The sequence below is a fragment of the Cervus elaphus genome, chromosome 23 (genome assembly GCF_910594005.1).
Source record: "Cervus elaphus chromosome 23, mCerEla1.1, whole genome shotgun sequence".
In the NCBI taxonomy this organism is placed as follows: Eukaryota; Metazoa; Chordata; class Mammalia; order Artiodactyla; family Cervidae; genus Cervus; species Cervus elaphus.
The window spans coordinates 15,953,739-15,972,388 of NC_057837.1; the positions used below are offsets into that span (position 1 = coordinate 15,953,739).

At 42.7% G+C, this 18,650-nt stretch overlaps 1 protein-coding gene across 2 annotated transcripts in view; it reads left to right on the forward strand.

The window, feature by feature from the left end:
* The window catches only part of CELF2 (CUGBP Elav-like family member 2), a 548,143-nt gene that overhangs the window by 207,031 nt on the left and 322,462 nt on the right, over positions 1–18,650 (forward strand). Inside the window, exon 1 of one of the 2 annotated variants that reach the window (XM_043883962.1) lies at positions 16,712–16,769. The exons of the other annotated variant lie outside the window; for it this stretch is intronic. Within the exon in view, the coding sequence (XP_043739897.1) occupies positions 16,717–16,769 (53 nt within the window). The 5' untranslated portion in view covers positions 16,712–16,716. Of the gene's footprint in view, positions 1–16,711; positions 16,770–18,650 lie in introns of those variants that run through there. 2 annotated transcript variants of the gene reach the window in all.

Genomic DNA, 18,650 nt, shown 5'->3' on the forward strand with positions numbered 1-18,650 from the left:
AGGTGTGGCTGGGTTTTATGAACCATATTTTGTGGCTTAGACTTCATCGTAGGGACAAGGGGAAAGCTCTGATGAGCTTTAAGTTGTGGCAACTAGTGACCACGTTTTGATATTAGAGACTTGTGTGCATTTGTGCTAAATTGCTTTAGTTACGTCTGACTCTGTGACTCTATGGACCATAGCCCACCAGGCTCCTCTCTCCATGGGATTCTCCAGGCAGGAATACTAGAGTGGGTTGCTGTGCCCTCCTCCAGGGGATCTTCCCAAGCCAGGGATCAAACCCATATCTCTTATGTCTCCTGCGTTGCAGGTGTGTTCTTTACCACCAGTGCCACCTGGGAAGCCCATTAGAGACTTAACTCTGCTGAAATGTATGGCATGAATCAGAGAGTAGAGATGGAGGATTCCTAAGGACTGGGAGAGCCTGGATTAGGAGATCATAGATGGTGATAAACCACTCAGTATCACAGGAATCCAAGTCTGTGCCCCGACCAGTAATGCTGAAGAAGCTGAAGTTGAACGATTCTATGAAGACCTACAAGACCTCTAGAACTAACAACCCAAAATGATGTCCTTTTCATTATAGGGGACTGGAATGCAGAAGTAGGAAGTCAAGAGATACCTGGAGTAAGAGGCCAATTTGGCCATGGAGTACAGAATGAAGCAGGGCAAAGGCTAATAGAGTTTTGCCAAGAGAACGCACTGGTCATAGCAAACACCCTCTTGCAACAACACAAGAGAAGACTCTACACATGGACATCACCAGATGGTCAATACCAAAATCAGATTGATTATATACTTTGCAGCCAAAGATGGAAACACTCTATACAGTCAGCAAAAAAAAAAAAAACTGGGAGCTGACTGTGGCTCAAATCATGAACTCCTTATTGATAAATTCAGACTTAAATTGAAGAAAGTAGGGAAAACCTCTAGACCATTCAGGTATGACCTAAATCAAATCCCTTACGATTATACAGTGGAAATGACAAATAGATTCAAGTGATTAGATCTGATAGACAGTGCCAGAAGAACTATGCATGGAGGTTCGTGACACTGTACAGAAGACAGGAATCAAGATCATCCCCAAGAAAAAGAAATGTAAAAAAGCAAAATGGCTATCTGAGGAGGGCTTACAAATAGCTGTGAAAAGAAGTGAAAAGCAAAGGAGAAAAGGAAAGATATATCCATTTGAATGCAGAGTTCCAAAGAATAGCAAGGAGATAAGAAAGCCTTCCTCAGCGATCAGTGCAAAGAAATAGACGAAAACAATAGAATGGGAAAGACCAGAGATCTCCTGAAGAAAATCAGAGATACCAAGGGAACATTTCTTGCAAAGATGGGCACAATAAAGGACAGAAATGGTAGGGACCTAAGAAGCAGAAGATATTAAGAAGAGGTGGCAAGAATACACAGAAGAACTATACAAAAAAGATCTTCATGACCCAGATAATAAGGATGGTATGATCACCAACCTAGAGCCAGACATCCTAGAATGTGAAATCAAGTGGACCTTAGGAAGCATCACTATGAACAAAGCTAGTGGAGGTGATGGAATTCCAGTTGAGCTATTTCAAATCCTAAAAGATGATGCTGTGAAAGTTCTACACTCAGTATGCCAGCAAATTTGGAAAACTCAGCAGTGGCCACAGGACTGGAAAAGGTCACTTTTCATTCCAATCCCAAAGAAAGGCAATGCCAAAGAATGCTCAAACTACTGCACAATTGCACTCATCTCACACGCTAGTAAAGTAATGCTCAAAATTCTCCAAGCCAGGCTTCAACAGTACGTGAACCATGAACTTCCAGATGTTCAAGCTGGATTTAGAAAAGGCAGAGGAACCAGAGATGAAATTGCCAACATCTGTTGGATCATCAAAAAAGCAACAGGGTTCCAGAAAAATATCTATTTCTGCTTTATTGACTATGCCAAAACCTTTCACTGTGTGGACCACAGCAAACTCTGGAAAAATCTTTAAGAGATCGGAATACCAGACCACCTGACCTGCCTCTTGAGAAATCTGTATCCAGGTCAGGAGGCAACAGTTAGAACTGGACATAGAACAACAGACTGGTTCCAGTAGGAGAAGGAGTACGTCAAGGCTGTATATTGTCACCCTGCTTATTTAACTTATATGCAGGGTACATCATGAGAAATGCCAGACTGAATGAAGCACAAACTGGAATCAAGATTGCTGGGAGAAATATCAATAACCTCAGATTTTCAGGTGACACCACCCTTATGGCAGAAACCAAAAACTACCTAAAGAGCCTCTTGATGAAAGTGAAAGAGGAGAGTGAAAAAGTCAGCTTAAAACTCAATATTCAGAAAACTAAGATCATGGCATCTGGTCCCATCACTTCATGGCAAATAGATGGGAAAACAGTGGAAACCGTGTCAGACTTTGTGTTTTTGGGCTCCAAAATCACTGAAGATGGTGACTGCAGCCATGAAATTAAAAGACACTTACTCCTTGGAAGGAAAGTTATGACCAATCTAGGCAGCATATTAAGAAGCAGAGACATTACTTTGGCAACAAAGGTCCATCTAGTAAAAGCTATGGTTTTTCCAGTGGTCATGTATGGATGTGAGAGTTGGACTGTAAAGGAAGCTGAGTGCCAAAGAATTGATGCTTTTGAACTGTGGTGTTGGAGAAGACTCTTGAGAGTCCCTTGGACTGCAAGGAGATCCAACCAGTCCGTCCTAAAGAAAATCAGCCCTGAATTTTCTTTGGAAGGACTGATGCTGAAGCTGAAACTCCAATACTCTGGCCACCTGATGTGAAGAACCTACTCATTTGAAAAGACCCTGATGCTGGGAAAGATTGAAGGTGGGAGCCAAAGGGGACGACAGAGGATGAGATGGTTGGATGCCATCACTGACGCGATGGACATGAGTTTGAGTAAACTCCGGGAGTTGGTAATGGACAGGGAGGCCTGGCATGCTGCAGTCCATGGGGTCGCAGAGTCGGACATGACTGAGCGACTGAAGTGAACTGACTGAGTTGATGAGCAGTAGATGGGTTCTAGAGAAAGTCTGGTTCAGTTGACTCACTGTCTCCCTGGCAGGTTTTACTCACAAACATTCTAATTCCTGTATGTTTATATTCACTCAATCACACTTTGGCTATGGAATTAAAAGCGGATGCAAGGTTTAGTTGAATGGGTCTATTTGCATCGCGTCTGTTCACTCTGTGAATTCTCAGGGAGCATTTATGGGTCATTTTTTCTAAGTGTGTGATACTCCACTCAAAAGTTTAAAACCCTTGACCCCGGAATATGCTCCCCAAGTCCTGAGTTTATAATTCCTTATAACTTTTGGAATCCCAGTCTGGCGAAATGCACAGCCATATTCAAAAACTGCTTTTGCTGTTGCCTTTTTGAACTGGTGGACCCAGCCAGCCTATGGGAGCATGCGAGTTTGCTCTGCATAACTGCTTTCCTGTTCTGCAAGCTAACTGCAGACCCCCAGCCCCCGCCCCTCCCTTCTTGGTATTTTAGTTGTGCCTTCAAGGAGATGGTGACCAAGAGCAGGGCACTTGTCACTGCCATCTCAAATTCAGGACAAGTAGCTGAATGTTGGGCTAGGGTCAGGCTGGAGCAAGCAAGGATTTGATCCAAAACCTCTTGAATTGGATCACTTCCCCCCCGACCTCGCCCCTACCTGCATCTCCAGTGAGTATACAGGTGTGAAAGCAGCCTACTTCCTCCATTTAAAATCAGGCTGCCTGCTAGAGTTACTGCCCCAGTTCTCAACTGATTCCTGAAACTTTCTGAATCTTCCTACATCGGATTTGCACTGCCCTGCTTTTCTCACTTAGTATCTAAACATATAACTCATGATTTCATTTACGGCAGGAAAGGTAACTCAAAACCTCATATACATGTGTTTTCTCTCTCCTTCCAGATTTAAGCTCCTTAGTGATGGGGTCAACCCTGTCTTTCAGAGGAGCATCTTTCTTTGCCTCTCTCCTCCAATTCTGGTCTGCCTGGGATTCTGGTCTTGGTCCCGTTCTCATTCCTTGCCCTTGATACTCCTGCAGTGGTTCTAACTGTTCCCTCTGCTTGGAAGACCCAGCTGCAGGGGTCTCCAGCTCAGCTCATCCCCAGTGAAACTGACCATCTTCCCCATCCACCCTGTTCTGCTCTTTGGGGTTTCCATTCACTTAGCAGTGTTGTCATTTGCTAGATTTTCCAGGTTAAAAAAATCAGGATTTTCTTTGACTCAGCCCTTTTCTTCATTCCATCCATTCAGTTATTCTTATAGTGGCTTGACCCCCTCTTCTCCCCCAGTCCTTACCACCTGGACCATGTAAGACAGTGAAAAGAGCTGAGTCCCACCCCCCCATCTTTGCCAGTTTCACTGTACTTGTCGGCTTGGGCCTCTCTTGACCTCCCAGGCACCCATGTCCTCATCTGTGTTATGTGGATGATAATAGCAATTTACTGAATTGCTCTAGTAATTGAGTGATTTGATCTTACGTGGAGGCCCTCAATCCCAGCCAGTAGGCAGTGGTCCGTGAGTAGGAGACCCATCTTGCCGGCCACGTGGCCTCATAGCTATACAGCGGCTCCCCTGCCATCTCCCTGACTCCACGCTCTTCTCTGTTTCGGGGTCATGCTGAAACCAGGGTCATTTTTCCAGAGCCAGAGCCACTTAAAATCTTTCACGGCTTCAGACAGCCAGGTTTCAGTCCAGGGTGCAGTGTCCCTCCTCCCTCGACTTGGGGCCACTCTCTGCCTCGTCCTCCTTTGGCCTCTAGGAACTTTCCTTTGATGATCACGACCTAGCCATGTTCTCTGTGCATTTCTGGTACCCACCGTAACAGTATTTAATCGTGACGGGAATAGAGAGGTCAATGTCAAGTTTTGTGTCAATCCCTGCAATAAAGAACAAAATCAAGCTAATTCACTTTTGAAAGTGAGGAGACATCTCATTAGGAATTGCCTTGAGAATATGTCTATGGTCTTTAATAGCATTTACTGTTTTGTTTTTAACAGCAGGTGGAGGATGAAGCTTTATAAGGGGATGTTGTTATTTTAGTCGCTAAGTTCTGTCTGACTCTTTTGCAATCCCATGGACTGTAGCCCACCAGGCTCCTCTGTCCATGGGATTTCCCAGGCAAGAATACTAGAATGGGTTGCCATTTCTTTTGCCAGGGGATCTTCCCAATCCGCAGATCAAGCCTGTGTCTCCTGCTTGGTAGGCAGATTTTTACCACTGAGCCACTTAATAAGGGAATGTGCATGCTGTGCTAAGTCACTTTAGTCGTGTCCGATTCTTTGTGACCCTGTGGACTGTCACCCACCAGTGCCCTCTCTCCATGGGACTCTCCAGGCAAGAATACTGGAGTGGGTTGCCATGCCCTTCTCCAGGGGATCTTCCCAATAAGGGAATAGCTTGCTGTAAATCCCTGGGGATCATGGGAACTGACAGGGAAGGAGGACAGGACTACACATGGTGAAAGGGGTGACCTACCAATATGTATAAAGAGTTAAATATGGGAAACAGGTTGACTGAAAATGAATGAAGCAAAAATTAGACTGATTCTGATGTCGGTTCCCTGCCCATAAAGACATTTGCTTTTTCCAAGATACCCCACAAATCACCCTCCAACTCCCAATGCTCTTAATTCTGAAAGTTTTGTCAACTCATTTCATCCTCAGTGCCTGGTCCTCAATTCAGTTTAGTCGCTCACTGTGTCCGACTCTTTGCGACCCCATGGACTACAGCACGCCAGGCTTCTCTGTCCATCACCAACTCCCAGACTTTACTCACTCATGTCCACTGAGGCAGAGATGCCATCCAACCATCTCATTCTCTGTCATCCCCTTCTCCTGCCTTCAATCTTTCGCAGTATCAGGGTCTTTTCAAATAAGTCGGTTCTTCACCTCAGGTAGCCAAAGTACTGGAGTTTCAGCTTCAGCATCAGTCCTTCCAGAAAATTCAGGACTGATTTTCTTTAAGATTGACAGGTTGGATCTCCTTGCAGTCCAAGGGACTCTCAAGAGTCTTCTCCAACACTACAGTTCAAAAGCATCAATTCTTCGGCGCTAAGCTTTCTTTATATCCAACTTTCACATCCATACATGACTACGGGAAAAACCATAGCTTTGACTAGACGGACCTTTGTTGGCAAAGTAATGTCTCAAATTTTAATATGCTGTCTAGGTTTGTCATAGCTTTTCTTCCAAGGGGCAATTTCGTGGCTTCAGTCACCATCTGCAGTCATTTTGAAGCCCCAAAAAATAAAGTCTGACACTGTTTCCACTGTTTTCCCATCTATATGCCATGAAGTAATGGGACCAGATGCCATGATCTTAGTTTTCTGAATGTTGAGTTTTAAGCCAACTTTTTCACTCTCCTCTTTCACTTTCATCAAGAGACTCTTTAGTTCTTCTTTGCTTTCTGGCATAAGGGTGGTGTCATCTGCATTTCTGAGGTTATTGATATTTCTCCTGGCAATTTTGATTCCAGCTTGTGTTTCATCCAACCCGGCATTTCTCTTGATGTACTCTGCATATAAGTTAAATAAGCAGGGTGACAATATACAGCCTTGACGTACTCCTTTCCCTATTGGAATCAGTCTGTTGTTCCATGTCCACTTTTAACAGTTACTTCTTGACCTGCATACAGATTTCTTAAGAGGCAGGTCAGGTGGTCTGGTATTCCCCTCTTTAAGAATTTTCCACAGTTCGTTGTGATCTACACAGTCAAAGGCTTTGGCATAGTCAATAAAGCAGAAGTAGATGTTTTTCTGGAACTCTCTTGATTTTTTGATGATCCAGTGGATGTTGGCAATTTGATCTCTGGTTCCTCTGCCTTTTCTAAATCCAGCTTGAACATCTGGAAGTTCATGGTTCACGTACTGCTGAAGCCTGGCTTGGAGAATTTTGAGCCTGGTCCTACCTGCTTGCAATTTGTCAACTCCCAAACTTCAGCACTGATGGAAAGTAATGAGGGAAATGTATTATCACTTTATTTTCTATTCACCCATATAAATGGTGCCTTAAAGTTAGAAAAGGTTTCCCTGGTGGCTCAGCGGTAAAGAATCCACCTGCCAAGCAGGAGACATGGGTTCAGTTCCTGGGTTGGCAAGATCCCCTGGAGAAGGAAATGGCTACCCACTCCAGTGTTCTTGCCTGGAGAATCCCATGGACAGAAGAGTGTGGCTGGCAACTGTTGATGGGGTCACAAAGAATCAGACACAACTTAGCAATTAAACAACAACAGCAACAAAGTTTAAAAAAATAGTAAAACATCAAGCTGATCATTCCATCTCAATGAATTGATCAAGTTCTTAGAGTCAGAGCAGGGCCTTATGCATCTTTCTGTTCCTTTCCAGGTCTAACAGAGATACTGCTCCCAGTTGAATATGGTACTTATTTCACAAGTCATGTCATGTAACTGTAAGCCACTGAGTTTGGGTCACTTAATAAGAAGTGGGTTTCACAAAGAAATTTAGCTCTTGAACGAATATTTATTAAGGGTCCAGCATATGCCACACATTGGCCTAAAGTGATGATAAAAATGGAGTGAGTTCCTGCTTTAATGCAGCTTCAGTTCAGACAGAGGGAAGAGATCATAATCAAGAAAATAAGTAGATAATCTCATTTCAGAGAGTGATATTTATAAAGAAAGGTAACATTTAAAGCACCTGCGTATTCTAAAAGAGCTGTCGTGGTCGTTTCAAAACCATCTTTTCCAGCCCATCTGGGTTTCTGTTTCATCTCTGTCATGTAATCACGTGAATCCCCACCTTGGTCTCACTTGCCCATCAGGAAATCTACCTGCTGCACCCTGATCTTCAACATGCTTGTGCCGTTCAAGTCTTATAATTCCTAGAATCAAAACCACTGAGAAAGACAGATGCCCAAGTGCACCAAACTCTGCATGGCCATAGAACACTATAGATAGTAGTCAGTCAGTTCAGTCAGTTCAGTAGCTCAGTCGTGTCCGCCTCTTTGCGACCCCATGGACTGCAACACGCCAGGCCTCCCTGTCCATCGCCAACTCCCAGAGTATACTCAAACTCATGTCCACTGAACCGGTGATGCCATCCAACCATCTCATCCTCTGTCGTCCTCTTCTCCTCCTGCCTTCAATCTTTCCCAGCATCAGGGTCTTTTCTGATGAGTCAGTTCTTTGCATCAGGTGGCCAAAGTAGTGGAGTTTCAGCTTCAGCATCAGTCCTTCCAATGAATATTCAGGCTGATTTCCTTTAGGATGGACTGATTGGATCTCCTTGCAGTCCAATGGACTCTCAAAAGTCTCCTCCAACACCGCAGTTCAAAAGCATCAGTTCTTCCACACTCAGCTTTCTTTATAGTCCAATTCTCACATCCGTACATGACTACTGGAAAAACCATAGCTTTGACTAGATGGACCTTTGTTGGCAAAGTAATGTCACTGCTTTTTAATATGCTGCCTAGGTTGGTTGTAGCTTTTCTTCCAAGGAGTAAGCATCTTAATTTCATGGCTGCAGTCATCATCTGCAGTCATTTTGGAGCCCCCCAAAATAAAGTCTGACACTGTTTCCACTGTTTTCCCATCTATCTGCCATGAAGTGATGGGACCAGATGCCATGATCTTAGTTTTCTGAATATTGAGTTTTAAGCCAACTTTTTCACTCTCTTCTTTCACTTTCATCAAGAGGTTCTTTAGTCCTTCTTCACTTTCTACCATAAGGGTGGTGTTATCTGCATATCTGAGGTTATTGATATTTCTCCCAGCAATCTTGATTCCAGCTTGTGCTTCATTCAGTCTGGCATTTCTCATGATGTACTCTGCATACAAGTTAAATAAGCAGGGTGGCAATATAAAGCCTTAAGGCACTCCTTTCCCTATTTGGAACCAATCTGTTGTTCCATGTCCAGTTCTAACTGTTGCCTCCTGACCTGCATACAGATTTCTCAAGAGGCAGGTCAGGTGGTATGGTATTCCCATCTCTTTAAGAATTTTCCAGAGTTTGTTGTAGTCCACATTGTCAAAGGCTTTGGCATAGTCAATAAAGCAGAAGTAGATATTTTTCTGGAACTCTCTTGCTGTTTTAATGATCCAACAGATGTTGGCAATTTCATCTCTGGTTCCTCTGCCTTTTCTAAATCCAGCTTGAACATCTGGAAGTTCGTGATTCATGTACTGTTGAAGCCTGGCTTGGAGAATTTTGAGCATTACTTTGCTAGCATGTGAGATGAGTGCAATTGTGTGGTAGTTTGAGCATTCTTTGGCATTGCCTCTCTTTGAGATTGGAATGAAAAGTGACCTTTTCCAGTCCTGTGGCCACTGCTGAGTTTTCCAAATTTGCTGGCATACTGAGTGTAGAACTTTCACAGCATCATCTTTTAGGATTTGAAATACTTCAACTGGAATTCTACCACCTCCACTTGGTTCGTAGTGATGCTTCCTAAGGCCCACTTGACTTCGCATTCCAGGATGTCTGGCTCTAGGTTGGTGATCATACCATCCTTATTATCTGGGTCATGAAGATCTTTTTTGTATAGTTCTTCTGTGTATTCTTGCCACCTCTTCTTAATATCTTCTGCTTCTTAGGTCCCTACCATTTCTGTCCTTTATTGTGCCCATCTTTGCATGAAATGTTCCCTTGGTATCCCTAGTTTCCTTGCAGAGATCTCTAGACTTTCCCATTCTGTTGTTTTCCTCTATTTCTTTGCATTGATTGCTTAGGAAGGCTTTTTTATCTCTCATTGCTATTCTGAATTCTGCATTCAGATGGGATAGTAGTCAAGTTACAAAATTTCTGGGGTGTGCCAGCCTGAGCAGAAGGTGATGGTGTGTGCATGTGTCTGTCTTTGTTGTTGTGCTTTAGTTGCTAAGTCATGTCTGACTATTTGTGACCCAATGGGTTACAGCATGCCAGGCTTCCCTGTCCTTCACTGTCTCCCAGAGTTAGCTCAAAGTCATGTCCATTGAGTCGATGATGCCATCCAATTGTAACTGCAATAATAAAAGTGGCTCATTTTCCATGCAAATGTTAATGCCTAACTTACATGTATTCATTCACCTGTGGTTTTCTCAAGATTTCCCATATGCCCTAGGGTGGCCCTTGGCAAAACTTTAGGCCTAAAATGACCACTTAATTGTGAATGTGTTATTTATGATGTCATATGAGTTCACAAGCCATGGTGGCTCACTATTAAGGAACCCACCTGTCAATGCAGGAGACATAGGTTTGATCCCTGGGTCAGGAAGATCCACTGGAGAAGGAAATTGTAACCTACTCCAGTACTCTGGCTTAGGAAATCCCATGGACTGAGAAGCCTGGTGGACTACAATCCATGGGGTCACAAAAGAGTTGGACATGACTTAGTAACTAAACAATGAATTCACAAGCCAACGTTAGTTATTTTATCAGCAGGGTTACTTATGGTAACCATTTTCATGGGAAATCTTTGACTTTCTTCTCTTTGTCTTTCACAGACCTACCTACGTGGAAATAGATCTCCAAACTCATTTCGTGGTGTCTTTTCACAGCCCTGCTTGTCTATAGAAAGCAAGTTATTATTACTCTTTGTAATAATAAAACCTCTTAAATTTATCTAGGGCCTGTTTTCAAGTGGTTTCTCGGAGCTCTAAGTATTTCGTGGTTTATTATTTACACCTACTCATTGATAAATATGACACTTGATCTTTTGAAGGGGCTTTACAATGATTCTTTCTAATCACTCATCCCCATGCCCCACTTCTAGCAAAACATCTCCATTTTGCAAACGAGTACGTCATCCCACCTCTTGGAGAAGGAATATCCGTGTGGAACGTGGGGCCCCTGGGTTGCTCACAGTGACAGCTGCTTCTTAAGCATGACTTGGAGGTGCTTTTTGAGTCTTCAAGTGAGAGGAACTCCAGTTACATAGATCTTCAGATTACCATCAAATCCTTTCTTTGCTAAGGCTGCCAAGGTCTTACATTAAACCAACTGTCAATTTTATGTGTCAAGTAGTGATTTGTGATCCTTGTATTCTTGGGGCTTTGGAGGTCTTTCCTCTCAAGGCAGGAGGGAGCATGGGGTCTGAAAGCACAGGATGGTTCCCGTGTTCCATTCATTCTGGCTCCTGCATGCAGATTTCACTGCTTTGCCTCATTCTGTCCATGGACACCCTTCCTCAGAGGCTTAGAGCTGGTCAGGGGAACTTTGTGTCTTCTGCTTGACATCAGCTCTAGATGGAAATCCACCCCCTCACACACACACTTAACACTTTACTGAGCACCTCCTAAGGGTCATGGACAGTGTTTGCAGCAAATCCATTTCTCGTAGACCTTGGTTGTCGCTTCGTATTTGCTTCACAGACTTTGTGTGTTCTTTCCACCTTTCATAACAATACGGTATGTTTCTTAGTTCAGCCTGGCAATTCTTGATGTCTGCTATGGTCTGAATGTTTGTGACAAACCCCCACCCCCACAAATTTCATATGTTGAAAGCTCAATGCCCAATGCATTAGGAGGTGGGGTCTCCTGATTAAGTCATGAGGGTGGAATCTTCATGCATGGGATTAGTGTTCTCATAAAGGAAACCCCACGGAGACCCCTCACCCCTCTACCACCTGAGGGCAGAGCAACGAGATGCCCACTATGAATCAGGAGGAGGACCTTCATCAGAACTTGACTGGGCTGGTGCCTTGATCTAGGACTTCACAGCCTCCAGAGCCGTGAGAAATAAACGTCTGCTGCTTCAAGGCCCCAGGTCTGTGGTATTTTGCTTTAGCAGCCTGAATGGCCTACGGCAGTATCTAAAACTAGCAACTAAATAGATTTAACATCTTCAGTGCCTCCACATTCCTAGATGGTTCTATTTTGGCGGGAATCTGAGGAGCAGACTAGATGTTTTTTAGAGTCCCATCCTTTTATTTTTTTTTTAAATACCTATTTATTTATATTTGGTTGTTATTGGGTCTTAGTTGTGGCACACAGGATCCTCATTGTATCATGCAGATCTTCCATTGTAGGCGACGGACTCACTGTAGTTGTGGCGTGAAGGTTCAGTAGTTGCAATACATGGGCTTAGCTGCCCCACGGCCTGTGGGATCTTAGTTCCTCAATCAGGGACTGAACCCACATCCCCTGCTTTTAAAGGCAGATTCTTAACCACTGGACCAGCAGGGAAGTCTCTAGTGTCCCATCTGTTTTATCAAAGGATTTTATACAGCCAGGTCCTACATCTTGAATACTTGATATTGAATACTTCTATTGAAATGGTATTTTCCATTACTTTTGCAATGTTCATATCAAAATGCAAAGACAGGCATAGAAGGCAGAAAAAAGTTGAATTCGTCTTTGTTGGATTTGGAAATTTGGCTTTTTAATCCCAGAAATTACCTACAATATAAAGAAACTCACACATAATACAGCTTTAAACATTTTTTTTAGGAAGCGCATATCTAGAAAGGTCATGAAATCTAGCTGATTCTCAGCTGAACTCCATACTTCTCAACTGCTGTACCTCTCCAGTTTTTCCCTCACCAAGCTTGCATTATTAGCTCCACAATTAATTTCTACAGTTAATAACAAACTTTTTGGATATAGAGAGCATTGAAATAGTTTTTGTTGTTGTTCTTTGCTAATTACTGCTATAATCCTTATCCCCTTAAAAACCTTCACCTACAAACCAAATTTAATAATCATCAGGGTTGTTAAAAATTAATTCCTATAGTAGATGACCTCAAAAAATTGGTCTCCAAAAGTGCTTAGTCTGTCTAGTTTCAACTCAAACTGTATTTGAAATAAAGTTTTGAAAGAAACTGATAAATACTAGTAGCCCAGACACAACCTTCGAATCAATTTTTTATTCATTTACTATCTGTCCTCTAAGATAGGTAACCTTGAGGATCTAATGTCTAGTGATCTGAGGTGGAGCAGATGTAATAATGATAGAAATAAACTGCACAATAAATGTAATGCATTTGAATCATCTGGAAACCACTCCCCCACCCCACTCCCGCCCCCAGTCCTTGGAAAAATTGTCTTTCATGAAACTGGTCCCTGGTGCCAAGAAGGCTAGACTGCTGCTCTAAGGTTATTCATATCACATTAGAGAAGTGTGAAGTTCTTCATTACAATACCACTCAAAAGGCATGCCTTCCCAGGTGTGTCTGTTACCCCTGGGCACAGTGGGGTTGCTGAGTCGCACTGCAACCCAGCAGAAAGAACAGGGGCCCAGACAGGGCTCCCACGCTCTGTCATTTTCCACCTTCTGTGGGCATTGTTTCTGCGCCTGAACTTTTTCAGCAGAGCAGGTAACCAGACCAGCCTGCACCCCCCCCCCCCCCCCGCAGTGTTGTAGGGATTCATCAGGGAAACTCGCAAAGTGTCAGGGAAGGCCTTCTCAGGGCTGTGAGCTGTGCCGGTGGAGTGCTTGAATTAGAGGAATAAGTGTTGCCCCACCCCAGAATTGTTAAGGCAACTACAGGTGGCACAGTGGTAAAGAATCCACCTGCCAATACAAGAGATACAGGAGACTCAGGTTCGATCACTGGGTCAGGAAGATACCCTGGAGAATGAAATGGCTACCACTCCAGTATCCTTGTCTGGAAAATTCCATGGAAGGAGGAGCCTGGCAGGCTGAATTCCATGGGGTTGCAAATGACTGAGCACGTGAGCACATAAAGGAATATGGAAAATAAAAGTCTTCTCAAGTGTTAAAAACAATTCATTCCTTTATTTCACAAACTCTTATTAAGAATCAACTAAATGAAAAAAAAAAAGAATCAACTAAATGGAGTTTATTCTGTTGGGTGGATTAAGAATACAAAGATTGCCTATCAGTATGACACACCTGCCTTATATTCACTCATATTTCTATCCCCAAGTTCAGCTCAGGCAACTGGCAAGTGTAAGACACCCCAATGTGTCACCTTACTGGTGTTTGGACAAGCACTAAACTCTTACCTCAGTAGCTTTCTCATTATTTAGGTCCCTAAACTCAAATGGAAGTGGAGGGAATATAAAATATTTAATGGTTTGATTCCATCCCAGTCCTTGCTACTCCGGATCCATAATTCATTTCACTAGAGGAATAGCTCCATGCACAGCAGCCCTGGCTTCCAGTGCTAAGAATCTATTTATGGATTAGCAAATGCATTAGTGCGACGTGTTAGTACTTGCCTCGGAGTTTAGCCCTGTCAGAAATTGGGTGGAAGTATTAAAATAGGGTTTTGTGTCAGAGCAGGGTATTTTTACTTGGCCCTGATGGACAAAACCGTGGCCTGTGTCAGGCCTCTCATTCCACTTTTTGTTAATAATTGCACTAACAGAACCCATTGCTTCATTATACACACTTCCAGGGCTTTAAAATAACTGAGCAGGACTTCCTGGTGGTCCAAGGGTTAAGAATCTGCCTGCCAATGCAGGGGACATGGGTTTGATCCCTGGTCTGGGAAGATTCCACATGCCACAGGGCAACTGAGCCCATGTGCCACAACCACGAAGCCCGCCCGCGCAGAGCCTATGCGCCTCAACAGGAGAAGCCACCAAAATGAGAAGCCCGTTCACTGCAACCAAGAGTGGGTTCCACTCGCTGAAACTGGAGAAGACCTACGGGCAGCAACAAAGACCCAGCACAGCGGGGTGATATGAGTGATATACACTAAATAATAAATATATCATTTATTAATAATAAATGATTAATGATCAATGAAAACAAATTAATTAAAAATATAAAACAAATGAGCATTTGTTGCCCCTGTTTATCTGCAGGGCAAAGAGAGCTTTAGAGAGGGGAGGTGACCCCTGCCTCAGCTCTCAACACAGGTGACTAGGGAGATAGCTCAAAACCCTCTCTCTGCAGGGCCTCTGGTTCTAAATCATTTATGTGATGTTGATCTTGCTCCAAAAGAGTACCTTAGATTGTACATAGTATGTCTCCCTGGCAATGTCCTTCATTTTTATACATTCACTCTCTAACTCTGAGACATGATGATGAAGGAAGGCGATGTGAAAATACGCTTGTTTTAAGGACAGAGCTGTGGCTTCATTCTCTGACCCCAGTCCAGTGATTCATCGTGGGATCTTCTTGCCATCTAGAAATGGGAATGGGGACTGCTTTCAGTCACTGTTGCTTGTTATCATCAGCCCTGATAAACTAAGGGTGATTACTGGGCAGTAACCCTGAAAGCATCATCCTCACCCTCTAGAACATCTCTGTTTCCTTATCTGTGGGCCAAGACTAAGTTCAGAGGTCAGAGATCTAGGAGGATACTGGGGGTGTGGTACTTCCTTGGTGGTCCAGCGGTTAAGACGTCACCTTCCAGCACAGGGGGTACAGGCTCAATCGCTAGTGGGAGAGCTAAGATCCCCCACACTCAGTGACCCCCCAGTAAAACAAAAAACATAAAAAGCAGAAGCAATATTATAACAGGTTCAGTAAAGACTTTAAAAAATGGCCCACATTTTAAAAAATGTTTTAAAAAAGATATTGGGTGCATTCCAGATCTCCAAAAGAGAGGATAATGGGGCACACCATGATTTTCCCCACCCCACTATTGTTCCCATAAATACTTTGACTCCAGATTATTACTGAGATGCACGATTGTGCTGATGAGAACAGGTGAGGTGTTGGATCCCGGGAGTGAAGAAACCAGTATTCAGAGAGTCAGCTCTGTTTCAGGCTGTGTTCTGTGTCACTCCATCCAAGCTGAGCGCATTCTTGGCTTCCAATCAGCACACACGTTCTGGAGCAAAGCCTTCATTTGCAGTTTTGGACAACTGACTATTCCATCCATAGCATCTTGTCTTTCCTGTGTGTGTTTAACTTACGGTTTTACTTGATTAATATGCCTGGAATTCTTATAATTCCAATAAACAGAAGTACAGTATGTATTTCCTTGGCTAACTGTATATGCTAAGCCCAGTGAGGATAATGAAGTACGGAAGCAGGCGTTTTTTTCTTATTTTGGAAAAGAGCATTCTAATTGGTCTTTTGGGGCAGATGCTCCACTGATTATTACAATTTCAGTATGACCAAACAATCTTGGCATCGCCTACCTCTTTCAGAAGTCCTGCTTCAGGTGGGTTATGCCCTGACCTCCAAGAACTCTGGTGCTCACAGAGTTAAAATCTTTCCAAGTTTCTTTAACCTCTGTCTTCCCCATCCTCAATCCAGAGTGGGGCTAAGGGTCTTGACCTTGTCACTCTTTCTGAGGACAAGGGGCGAGGAAGAGATGAATCCAGCTGTGAATTCAGCATCCCAAAAAAGAGAAGCAAAAATTCCTTTTTAGCACCCTGACCCACCCACATCTTCTGTGAGTCATCTGTGAGGCTTGCTGACAGTGGATGGCAAAGGGAAAACATGTACTTGCTTTTGCTATGAAATGTATAAGACAAAGAGGTAAATGAGTGACTTATTTTTCTTTCCAATTTCTGAAGATGGTAATTAGGAGAACTCACACCAGCCAGGCTCAAGCGAATGCAAGCAAGACCCCTATAGGCAGCACAGTGTATTAATGTAAAAATATGCTTAGACAACATAACTTGTCAGAGAGGATTATTTCTACTTAGTGGATCTGCAGGAGCCCCTTTGCTCTACCATTCAGAATTTGACTAGAGAAGAGAGTGAGGAAAGAGAGAGAGAAAGAGAGGGAGGGAGAGAGAGAGAGGGAAAGAGAGAGGGGGGAGCGCGCTTTAGTGGCAGCTACTGTGGCATTGATGTTGGAGCGCACTTCTGAACTGGCTTTTGTTGAGACTATCAGTGTATCTGTGCAGAAAGCATGCGCTGTCCCAAATCCGCTGTTACTATGAGAAATGAAGAGCTGCTTTTAAGGTATGTTGCTGTGTTCTTTGTTTTAATGTATGTCTTGCTAGTTTCCAGAGCTGGCCGAGACTGTCATCACGGTCAGAATCAAGTAGCTTCCTTATCTTAGAAGAAAGAAACAAAAAAGAATCTAGAGAGAGAGCGAGAGGGGAAAGAGGGAAATGAAATCGAGACCAAGAGATTGGGAGAAAGAGAGAGCAAGCGAGAGAAAGGAGAAGGACTCCTGTGGACGAGTTATATTTGCAGGAGTTGCCTTTTGCAAGCATATCATGTATTTGCTTGCTGCTATTTGTGCGCGGCCAGTGGATAATTTTAAAGGCTCCGAATCTGGCTCTGGGTTTGTCTTTTCCTTTGCAATGTCTAAGCCTCTTTCATTATTATGCACTCTGCATGGAATACTCAGCGAGAAAGGAGCTAAGGAGACTCCATATTAGACTTGCGTTCCAGATACCGCTCTAATCTGGACTTAGCCTACCTAAATAGTCCTTCTGTGTTACCAGGTTTGGATCGCTTTATCCTGTTTGCCAAAATGTGTACCTGTTTAAAGACCTCTATTCATGCATGGCGTCCTGGGTCCCTCTGTATTGAAAGCAAATATTTGTTTCCTGCATCTGTGTAAGGGTCCTACCGCTTACCAAGAATGAGCCACCTTTTGGGAAGCAGAGAAAGAATTATGATAGAATTGGCATCCTGCTTTGAAAAATGTAGTCTTTTGTTTATTTGCTAGCAGACATTGTAGCACTGAATACATCTATGGGTCTGACAATGGGACCCGTTGAACAATGGAGCTGTCAAACTAGCTTAATGCATGTCTGGGTTTTTTTTTTTTTTCTCTTCTTCTTTCTCAACACCCTTTTTATCTGTTTTAATCTTGTTTGTATAGACTATCCAGATTGAAGAGCTTTTAGGACTGCTTGTTTGTGGTTTTGTGCGTTTAAAAAATTTAATATCTGCCGTTCGTAGGGCTTTTTGCATTTTGCAGCTATGTTGGTTGGATTAAGTTAGAGATTTATTACTTACCTCTCTGTTAAACTACAGAAAGAAACTCATTGATTGAGACCGCTTGTAATACCATTATCATTCTAGCAAATACCTTGTTATCAGACATGCCTCTACAGTATTTAATGCTTGGGGATTTAAAATATGCCTGTTCGGTGGACTTACGGAACATAGCACTAAAACAAAGTTAAGAGGAATATTTCTAATGTTTAATTATGATTTTTGGTGTCTGCCTCCTCTTTTGGCATCCAGGTAGATAAACAGTTTAGAAATTCAAGGACAAGTGAGAACTTTTGCCCTCCTAATTTTGGTCACAAACTATCACTAGCCAGCCTGTTAAATTGTTAAGTTAAAGGTCTCTACAGAATATATTGATTTTTGATATATGATTATGTGCTTATAAAATGCATTTATATGCAGGGCAAACATGTCTCACATCTTCAAAAATCTTTCCCTTTATAACATGGGCACTGGTTTCTCAGGTGAAAACAGTGAGACTTCAAAAAGAGAAAATAGAAAAATCAGTTTCAAACTTCTCCAACATTAAAAACATTTTTATTCTCACATTAGATATAAAGGAACCGATGCTAGAAGATTAAATGGTAATTGATATACATGAAAATCATGTCACTGACATTTGTTTCTATAAAGAATATATCTTTTCTAACATTTTAATGTTTTGCTTTAATTAGCTGTTTGTGCCAGAGCAGTAGATTGAAAAATATTCGTAAATTCATCGAGGTTTAGAACCTAATTCTTAAAAACAGGAGGGAAATTATTTTAAAGGGCACATTTTAAAAGATAGATATATTACAAATATTTCTTCTTGGATTATATTGTGTTCAGATTAGTGATGTTCCCAGTAAATAGGAGCAAGATGTAGTCCTTATA